The sequence below is a fragment of the Mobula hypostoma genome, chromosome X1, assembly GCF_963921235.1.
Source record: "Mobula hypostoma chromosome X1, sMobHyp1.1, whole genome shotgun sequence".
In the NCBI taxonomy this organism is placed as follows: Eukaryota; Metazoa; Chordata; class Chondrichthyes; order Myliobatiformes; family Myliobatidae; genus Mobula; species Mobula hypostoma.
The window spans coordinates 26,859,844-26,870,495 of record NC_086128.1 but is presented as its reverse complement, the minus strand read 5'-3'; the positions used below and the strand labels follow the sequence as shown (position 1 = coordinate 26,870,495).

Here is a 10,652-nt window from a genome sequence, read left to right as displayed (position 1 = left end):
AACATTGTGGGCCGAAGGGCCTGTACTGTGCTGTACTATTCTATGTCTATGTCTATAAATGACCTGGCCAAGAATTTTGATAACAATGTCACCAGGAAGAGAAAACCAGGTGAAACATCATATAAAATCCTCGGCGTCACCCTTGAAGAAAGCAAACAGATCAAGTATTTTGGTATCAAAACCCAGAATGATCTATGCTGGAAGAGTCAGATGCATCATGCAACAGGAGTCCTAAACTTTTTGAGACGCAATTTTCATCATTGTTCGGCTTCAGTTAGGGAGAAGTTGTACCTCACCATTGTTAGGCCACATTTGGAATATGCAGTTGCTGCATGGGACCCATACACAAACAAAAACACTACTTCCATCAAGCAAGTCCAAAGGCAGGCAGCCGGATTTGTCACAAATACCTATGAGAGAGAAGCGAGTGTTACCCAACTTTTAAATTCATTAATGAAGTGGAACTCTCTCCAAGATAGACGTGAAGCACACCGCCTGACCTGTTTTTACAAAATGTTAAATGGTCAGCTCGACATAGACTACCAGTCCCACATCAAACCCAAACCTATTAGGAGCAGACGAGGGCACTCAACTCAGTTTGAAATACTAACTACCAAGTCAGATGTGTACAGCAATTCACTTTTCCCCCGCACAACTAAAGCATGGAATAATCTTAATCCTAACACAGTCACACAACCAAACCCAATTAAATTTAAGGCAGCTTTTCTTCTTCAAAAATCTCCTTCTTAAGCCCACCCTTCGCCACCTCCAGTTTAAATTCCATGCGGAACATTTTAGAGGATCAAGGATCAAGAATGGGAAGGGTTGTGATCGCTACGTCACGGCGAGAGAATCCCCGTCTGGCGCCGGCAATTGGCTGATCGTCAGTTTATCTGGCCACCGCCTCTCGCCGTTGGTTGCCGGAAAGCTGGTCGGTGATTGGTTAGTGACGGAGCAGTACGTCAGTTCCGTGGCATTTTATGGGAGGGCAGTTACCGAGGTGCTGAAGGGGGGAGGGGTATGTATACAGGGGAACTGGGTAGTAGAGGGGTGGGGGCAGAGTTATCGTGGGATCGGCGACTAGTCCGGGGGGTGGGAGAGGCGGTTGGAGGTGTGGGAGGTGTGGGAGGTAGAGTTATCGTGGATCCGGAGTCAGGACCGGGGGGGGGGGGGGTCGTATACAAGAAGTGTGAGAGATGGGTGGGAGAGCAGAGTTACTGTGGCGTACAGTACAGGGTGAGGGGGAATGTGTGCTGCTATGGTGCATTGGTCAGGGGCAGCTGGAGAAGGAGGGGTATGCGGGTTGCATGGGGGAGGGACGCAGGGAGGGTTATGTGAGGATATATGCATTTATGGTGAGGAAGAGAGATGGAGGAGGGGAACAGGTAGACGGTGAAGGACTTGTGTGGTGCTGAGGTGTGCGCGGGCATTGGGGCAGGAACGGAGGTAGAGGAGTGTGTTTGTCTGTTAGAAGGATGTGGGGAACAGATAGATGGTGAGGGTACGGGTCATGGGTTGAGGTGGGTGTGTGTGTATGTATGTCCACAAGGACAGGGATGGGGGTGGTGTGTGAGTGCATTTGGGGTGAGGAAGGAATGTGAGGTACGGATATATAGTGGGGGGAATTGGTGTGGCGCAGAGGAGGTGAGATGAGTGTGCATACAGATAAATAGAGGGCCAGAGCAGGTATAGGATAGGTGAGGTGGAGGGAACAAGAGCTGAGGGACACAAAGGGTAAAGGGCCTGCTCCAGTGCTAAGGTGGTGCATGCACCTTCCTGCACAGTGTCCCTCACCTCACACCCTTGCACCAGTGGGATCTTCCTGTGTAGTGATCTTCACCCTTCTCCACCTCCTGGTGGGCCCCCACACAATGTTCTCTCTCACCCACACCCTTTCCCCTCTGATCTGATGGGATCTTGTTCTGCGGTGTACCTCACATCCCCGTGGGATCTTGCTGCGCAGTCTCACACTCCACCCATGGTGGGGTCTTGTGCCATTCCCCCCCTTTCTATCTTATTGTGCAGTCTATCACCACCCTGTTGGAAACATGCTGTACTGTCTCTCACTCCACCCCTCTTTCTCTCTCTCTCTCTCTCTCCACAGCCCACCTCCAGCCCGGACAGATTTAGTGCAGGAGGATGTCTGCTGGGAAGATGGCCAGGATCAGGGCCTCCCTCTGGGGCTCCCCCCGCTAGTGGGGAGGGGCGGGGGTGGCCCTCCTCGAACCCTCCCCCCCTCCCCCACCAATGGAGACCAAGCCCTTGACCTGCACCCTGTGCCCCTTTGCCGCCCACAGCCAGCAGGAGCTGGATCAGCACCAGCTCACCCACAACCTGTACCAGGGTGAGCCCACTCAACTTCCCCTGCCCCTCCCTGTCAAGCAGGAATCTGCACCGCCAAACTGGTGGCCCACAGAGGAGCCCCCGGAGCCTGCTGACTATGGTTGGGAGACCTCTCCCTCTCCCTCCTACCCACCTCCCCCCCCTCCCGCTGAGCCAACCAACGAGCTGGGACTCCAGCTAGTCGTGGTGGGGGGTGCAGAGGGGGAGGCTGACCAGAACGGTGGGGGGGGCTCATCGCCAGGCTCCCGGGTGGCACTGCCGCCTCCTCCTCTGCCCCTTCCCTCCTCCTCGTCCTCGTCCTCCTCCTCGTCTTCCTCCACAACCTCCTGCCCCCAGCCCCGCCAACGCTGGCAGGCGAAGCAGTTCCGCTGCGACCTGTGCCCGTTCGTGGCGCGGGGCAAGCAGGAGCTGCGGGTGCACGAGAGGGAGGAGCACCTGCGGGAAGGCAGCGACATCATCCAGTGCGGCCGCTGCAGTTACAGCACCAACAAGATCAGCTCCTGGCGGCAGCATAAGCTGGTGCACCCCGGGGCGCTGGGCTCCACCGGCGGCCGCATTTACATGTGCAAGACGTGTGGCTGGAAAACCAAGTACCGCCACTCTCTGGTCAAGCACATCGCCCTGCACACTGGGAACAAGTCCTTCCAGTGCGATCAGTGTGGATTCGCCTGCGCCCGCAAGGAGAACCTGAAGCGGCACAAGCTGACCCACCTGAAGAAGGGTGTTGATGGCAAGGGGCTGCTACTGAAGTGCGGCTGGTGCGAATACGCCACAGCCTACAGCAACGCCCTGAGACGACATGCCGTCACACTGCACAACGGTGAGTGACTGGGGACAGACGGAGGGAGGCAGTGGTAACAGTAATACATCACAGAAACAGGCCCTTCCGCCCAACTGGTACAGCATTCTCCCTGCTAGTCCTGGTTGCCTGCATTTGGCTCATAACCCTCCAAGCCCTTCCTCCTCCACCCCCACTTACCTGTCCAAATGCCTCTTTAAAATGTTGCAGTTGTACCCGCTTTGACCACTTCCTCTGGCAGCTTATTTCAGTTACTCGTTGTCCTCTCTTATAGCACATAGACCTGAACTGTTCAGTATGCCAGCAGAATACAGGCCCTTCAGTGCACGATGTGCCAACCTACATAAACCTAGTCAACCATCAATCTCCTACAGAGCCCATAGATCTCTTTCTCTTGCATCCATGTGTCTAGCCAAGAGTTTCTTAAATTATATCAGCCTATTATGTTTGCCTCTACCACCATTCCCACTTGCCACTGAATAGATTTAAAGAAAATATAACTACCTCTGACATCTCCCCTATACTTTTCTCCACTCTCCTTAAACAGATGTCCTCTAGTATTGGCCTTTGCTGGCCTGGTATAAAGGTGCTGGCTGTCCACTCAATCTATGTCCCTTATCATCAAATATACCTCTAGCAAGTCACCTCTCGTCCCCTTTTCCTCCAAAGAGAAAAGCCCTAGCTCTCTTGACCTTTCCTTTTTAAACAAGAGATTCTGCAGATGTTGGAAATCCAGAGCAGCACACACAAAATACTGGAGGAACTCAGCAAGTTAGGTAGCACCTCTGGAAAGGAATACTGTTGTCCCATCCAACAGTATCCAAAACAATATCCTTGTTATTGAGTGGAATGGCAGCAGGGGTACCCTGCTGTGACTGCCCTCTCCTGATAGTCACCTGGCTACATGCCTCCCGCAAAGGTGTGACTGTCTCCTAGTAACTTCTGTCAACCGCTCAACCTTCTGAATGCTCCTGGGGTAGCTTTGGCCAGATGCATTTCATTCAGGGACACTGAAGATCTCCTTGATTTCCCACAAACTGCCATGCCTGTCATTCCCATTGCTCTAACTGTGCAATAAGGAAAAAGAGAGACCATAGTGTCCCTACTCCAAATCTCCATGCCTTGACTGATGAAGGACAGCATGCCTTCTTCACGGCCACTTTCAGCAGTCTGCACTTGTACTCCTATGACCCTGTTCCACCACACTCAGCAGTGCCCTGACATTCACTGAGCAAGTCCCACCCTGTTTAACTGTCCAAAATGCATCACGCTACACTTAATCTATTTTCCATTCCTCACTCCAAGATCTCTTTGTAATTCACTGTAACCTGCTTAACAATCAACAAGCTAATTTAGTATCATCAGCAAACTTGCTAATTGTGCCATGAACATTCATATCCAAATCATTTACATAAATAATGAATAACCGAGATCCCAACACTGACCCCTGGGCCACCCCATTTGTTATAGGCCTCCAGTCAGAAAATCAACCTTCAACCATTACCCTCTGCTTATTATCATTGAGCCAATTCTGAATTCAAAAAACTCCAAAAGATTTGTCAAATGTGACCTTCCATATACAAAACCATGCTAACTATTGCTGATCAGGCCTTGACTATCCAAGTGATGGTAGATCTTGTCCCTCAGAATTTGCTCCAGTAAATTCCTTACAACTGAAGTCGGGCTCACTGGCTTGAACATTAACTGCCCTCCAGTCTTCTGGAACTTTGCCATGGCTAACAATGAAGCATTAACCATCTAACAATCTACAAGGGCCTTTGCAATGTCTTCCCTGGCCTTCCCCAAGGTCCAGGGGTACACTTGGTCAAACCTTGGGGATTTGCCCTCCTTAATGCGATTCATGGCTGTAATTTGTTTGTAATTTGTATGTGATCCAAGACCTCATTTCTTGGCATCCATGATCCACCAAGAGAAATGGATGTTAAAAATCTTGGTCATCTCCTGCGGCCCTGATTGTCTTTGAGAAGACCTAGTCTCTCCCTAGTCGCCTTTTTACTGGAGAACCACTTGGGATCATCTATAACCTTGCCTGCCAAATCAATCTCATACCTACTTTTTGCCCTCCTGATTTCCCTCTTAAGCTTTTTCTATTTGTTCAGGATTGATTTGTGTCCAACTGCATAAAGGCTCTTTTTCTGGACCAGAGCCTTGATGACTGTTGTCAGCCAGTGTTCCCTGAACTTGATATGTCTACCCTTCACCTTGACAGGAATATACTGCTCCTGGACTCTTGGTATAACCATTTTTAAATCCTCCCACTTGCCTATTGTTCTTTTGCTTTTAAATAGAATTGCCTAGTTGACCCCAGCTGGAACTTAATGCCTTCAAATTTGGCCCTGCTCTAGTTCAGGACTGATTCAAGGCCTCATTTTTTTGGCCTATGTATCTGTTCTATCTTTTTCCATAACTATTTTAAAACTAATAGAATTGTGATCAATGGACCCAAAGTACACCCCAGCTACCACTTCGATGACTTGGCCTACCTCGTTCGGTACAGTATTGCTACTTCTGTTAAGATGGCAGCAGCCACTCCAGGGCCAACCAAAGGTGTTTTAGTCTTTTTTAAACATCTTTTTTATGATCACAAAGCAATGCTGGACATTAAGAGCTTTAAGTACTGCAGCTTTACCCCATCAGCGAGTTGCTCATTGGCAGAGGAACTGGATTTTGTGTGAACCGTGTTGCTGCCTGCCACAGAAAGGCGTTGGGAGAATATGTGTGAAGGCAGTGTGCGGTTTAAGTCCAAGTGATTGTCTTGGACATTCTTCTTGCGATCGCAAGGCTCTGTTGGATACGGGTAATGTAAAACACTGCAATTCCGGTTCACTGGTTTATTGGTGAGACTGATGGCGCAGGGGCTGCGTGGCCTTGGATGTAGACCATAAGACAAAGGAGCAGAAGTAGGTCATTCAGCCCAACGAGTCTGCTCCGTCATTTTATCATGAGTTGATCCATTCTCCTATTTAGTCCCACTCCCCCGCGAGGTCTTGGGCTTGTCTGTTGCCGCAGTCCAGGAGGGGAGATGCCCTCCCATTTTCTCTCCATGGAAGACAAACTGGATTGTGTGCATAGGTTCGTCTGTGGACTGCTGAGAACTGTTTATTCTTGCCAACAACACTCGTGCTCCATCAACTTCAGGATATGTCACTTGGGAATGTTGGCTCTATATTATTTTTGTGTGACTGTCTGTTTACTGCTATCCATTTTCCTTGTGCTGTGTGTGCCTGTTGGTACTGTGCCTCCAGAGGAACATTGTTTTGTTTGGTTACATTGATGGGTATTCATGTACAGTTGACAATTAAACTTGAACTTAACTTTCCTCTGTATACCACGTGACAAAACTACCTTGGACGCTTTTCTTATTGTGAAGTTCTACCTAAATGGCCTCGTTAGAACATCCTTGCAGAATATCCCCTCTAAGCACTGCTGTTAATGTGTTCCCATATCAAAAAGGCAATGGCTGCTCTTCTCCTTTCTGATGATAAGTCAGTGTAAGAAGGTGAGGGGAGGGGAGGAAGTAGTACAAGGTGATAGGTGAAACTGGGAGAGGGAGTGGGGTGAGGAAAAGAGCTGGGAGATTGAGCTCCATGCAGAGCTGTAGAAGGGTGAATCGGATAGGAGAGAGACTTCGGTCTCTTTGATTCCTACCCCTCTACTAATCTAGTTGGAACTCTCCTTGGTGGCAAAAGTAAATTTCCGCACTAGGAAATTGGGCTCACTCGAACCTGGTTCAAGTGTAACTTGCCCCTCTTGAACAGATTGCCTCCACCCCACAAGAGATCCCAATGATCCAAGAATCTGGATCCTTGCGTCCTGTACCAGCTCCTCAGTCACACATTCACCTGGCCTATCTTTCTGTTGCTGGACTCACTGGCACGTGACACCAGGAGTAATTGGTAGTTCTGTACAATCTGTTTGCCCCTCAGTTTTGTACACCTGTACAGGGATTTCCATGCACTCAGTATAACAATTTGAGAGTGGTACTTGTGTGGAATGTATGGTCAGGGGTGGTGGTAGAGGCAGATACATTAGGGATATTTGAGACACTCTTAAGCAGACACATGAATGAAAGAAAAATGGAGAGGCTCTGTGTGAAGTGTGACATTGATTTTGGAGTCGGTTAAAAGGTCAGCATTAATAGTGATATGGACTTTAGCATGGCCTTTGACAAGGTCCCACATGGGTGGTTGGTCCACTTGGCATCCTGGATGAGGTAGTAATTTGGATTTAGCGGGAAAGGTGAAATGTTAAAGGGGAACATGGGGGAAACTTCTTCACTCAGAGGGTGGTGAGAGTGTGGAAGGAGCTGCCAGCACAAGTGGTGGATGTGGGTTTCATTTCAACATTTAGTAGGTTTGGTTAGGTACAGGAATGGCTGTAGTATGGAGGGCTTTGGTCCAAGTGCAGGTCAATGGGACGAAGTAGAATAATAGTTTTGCACTGTGTTGAAGGGCCTGTGTTATATTACTCTATGACTATGATATCTGTCCTGTAGGTAGGTAACCAGAACACACGATACTCCAAATTTGGCCTCACCAACATCTTCACTGATTCTGCAGGACCTTTTTCTGCCCATGTTGTTTGTACCAGCTTGTACGGTGACTGCTGGCTGTTCACTCAACCCCTCGAGAACGTTCTGCAGCCACTCAGATACGAGGGAGGGAGGGAGGGAGGGAGGGACCGATACTGAAGTGCAGCAGGTGAGAGTATGCCATGGAACACAGCAATGCCTTAAAGCAGCAGGACGGGACTGAACAAAGGGTATGATGCATCAGACAGTGAAGAGTGAGGGATAGGATAGGAGGGCAAGTGATGCAGCAGTGCTGATTGACAGATGTGGGTTGGGGAGGGTGATGTTAGTGATGAGTGGGTAGTAGGTGAGTGGTGGAGACTGTTCGGCTCTCAGTGGGCCCCTCTAAACCCCTCCCCATCACGTCTCTCTCCCCCTCCCCCCACCAGCGGATGAGAACTACGTACCGGAGTACCAGTGTGATGTCTGTGACTTCAGGACCACGAAACTCAGCAACTTCTCCAACCACAAGATCACCCACTTGTACGGTGAGTAGTGGAGGAAGAACAGCGGGGAAGGCGGGAGTTGAGGGGTGGGAGGAAGGGGATGGGTAAAGGGGGTATCAAGATGTTTCCCTGGTGTATGTGAACCAGAAGAGAAGGGGTGTGGGGGGGGGAAGAGGATATGAGACTCAGTGTGCGGTGTAACTCACTCCCTCCATTACATGATGGTGCAAGCGAACCCGAAGGGAGATGTCAGGGGTGTGGATGAGGATTATGTACCCTCTCTTCCTAGGGTAGATGATTGGTCAGGTGAACAAAACTGAGAGGTGTGGGGAGGGGTGTGAAGGACATCACTAATATTGCCCCCTCTCTTCCCAGGGCATATGATGGTGCAAGTGAACCAGACAGGACCCCTCAAGTGCAGCCTGTGCCCCTTCGTCAGCGAGCACTGGGACTGCCTGCAGGAGCACCAGCGCAGCCACAAGGAGCTACGTTGTGTGCAAGAGCTGCTGGGAGGCAGCAGCGGTGAGGGAGAGAATGCCCCTGGGTCCAAGTCCCAGCCCCAGCCCGTTGAGGCGGAGGACCAGCAGGATGGGGCAGGAGAGCCTCACAGCCCCGACCACATGGTGGCCCTGCACAACATCATCGGCACCATTGGAGAGTACGTGAATGGGGACGGAAGCCCGGCGCCCGAGGCCGAAGTGGAGGCTTCTGAGACCCCAGGCCCTGCCTACAGGGCTGGAGGCGGCCGGAGGCGACACTGGCGGCCGGTGTCGGCGGCACCTCCCTTCGGCTGGGAGGGAGGATCCCGGCTGGGTCCCAGTCGTCGCTTCCGCTGCCCCCACTGCCGCTTCAGTTGCCCCCGCCGGGAGGGGCTGAGGAGGCACCTGTCAGGGCATGCTGCCCGCCGTGCCCTAGCCAGGGAGGGGCAGGAGGCAGGACTGGGCTCAGAAGTCCCTGGGCAGATCCCCCAGCAGGACAGCTCTCCAGTCCCACAGCAAGGTGAGTGAGTCAGTCAGGGGACCAAATGAGTCCCTCTCTCCACCAAACCCCATCCTGGTAGGCTGGCGCTCCAGTTCCACCACCAGGTGAGTGAAGGAAGGAGTGGTCGGGAAATCCAAATGGGTCAGCATACCCCTCATGGCATTCTCACACCCTTCCCCGCCTCCTTGCATTGTGCCAACCCTTCCCCACCACCAGTGTGGAAGGGACATTAGTGGCATTACCAGCAGTTTATAGGTTTCCTGTGTCTGTGACTCTCTCCGTAAACCCTTTCTTCTTCATCCTAACATAGAGGCACCCAGCCCTTTTATCCTATCTCATCACTCAACATGATTATGGCTGATCTTTTCCATCGCCCACCCCATCTTTCAAACTTATCTCCTTCTTTAAAATCAACCCCCTCCTCCCGTGATTGGCCTCCACTCACCACCCCACCCCAATCTTGTAAGACTCTCCTTGTTCCAGACTCTCCCACTGAAGGAGACATGACAGAGGAGATGTTTCCTCCGGTGTCCAAGATGCTTGAATAAAGTCACCCTTTGTTCTTCTACACTCCACAGGATAAAGACCCAAACTGTCCAACCCCTCCAGATGGGCAACCCTCTAAGTCCAAGAAATTAGCCCAGTGAATCTCCTTAGGACTACCTCCAATGAGGCACACTTAACTCCAGGACCCCACAATACATCCCAAAGTGCTCCTTGTTTATCTAGTCCTACCTGCCAGTATCACTCTGTACCCTTCTCAAGAGTCTCTTTCTTTAGTCTATTTCGGGCCTCCGTTCCTTCCATATCTGCCACAACCTTTCTCGTTACCTTCCTGACATTTTCCATTCAGTCTATGATCTCCCAGACCTTTACCACACTGATCCTGCTCCTCTCGATTTGCACTCCACCCTATCCACCCCTCCCCATTTTGGGACCCTGCCCTCACGCTAACCCTTTCCTTTTCCGCCCGCAGCCTGCAGTCCCCCTTTGTTGGAGCCACGGCAGGTGATGAGCCAGGAGTCCCAGCAGACCTGCTCCATGCCTGGAGCCCTGAATCCTGGCAACTGGTTGGAACGTGAACGGCTGGCACTGGAAAAGGAGCGGCTGGCGCTGGAGCGGGAGAAGTGGGAAGTGCAGCGAGGTGTCCTTGCCCTGCAGGAGCACAAACTGCGTCTGCAGGTGGAATTGCTGCAGCGACAGTTGAAGCTGGCCAAAAACCAGGCGCCAACATGACCTCCAGCACCGCCCTCTCGAGCGCTGGGGCTGGGATCTCACTCTCTCCTCAGCTCCCTCACTCACACCCAAGAGAACTGGGCACAGCGCAACAATGGGTGGAGATTACAAATGGGGAGTTCCTTATTTTTTTGTATACAGACTGTTTATTGGGGAGTTGGGGGTGTGGACAGGGTGGTGGGCTTTGATCTTGGAGGGGAGTGAGGTGGACCAGTGCACCTCACCTTTCTCTGCCGAGGTGCACTGTACATTTAAT

The 10,652-nt window shown here is 51.2% G+C and overlaps 1 protein-coding gene across 2 annotated transcripts; it reads left to right on the top strand.

The window, feature by feature from the left end:
* The first annotated feature begins 940 nt into the window (after positions 1–940).
* On the top strand, positions 941–10,576 carry LOC134340422 (zinc finger protein 513-like). 2 transcript variants are annotated; one of them, XM_063037636.1, is made up of 5 exons: positions 941–1,018; positions 2,105–3,163; positions 8,123–8,221; positions 8,555–9,178; positions 10,137–10,576. In XM_063037636.1, exons 2-5 carry the CDS (start codon positions 2,248–2,250, stop codon positions 10,394–10,396), a joined length of 1,899 nt encoding a protein of 632 aa, XP_062893706.1. In that variant the 5' UTR covers positions 941–1,018; positions 2,105–2,247; the 3' UTR covers positions 10,397–10,576. The 2 variants fall into 2 exon arrangements, with proteins under 2 accessions (XP_062893706.1, XP_062893704.1); XM_063037634.1 differs by lacking the exon at positions 941–1,018 and having other exon boundaries at positions 1,371–3,163.
* Positions 10,577–10,652: the final 76 nt, after the last annotated feature.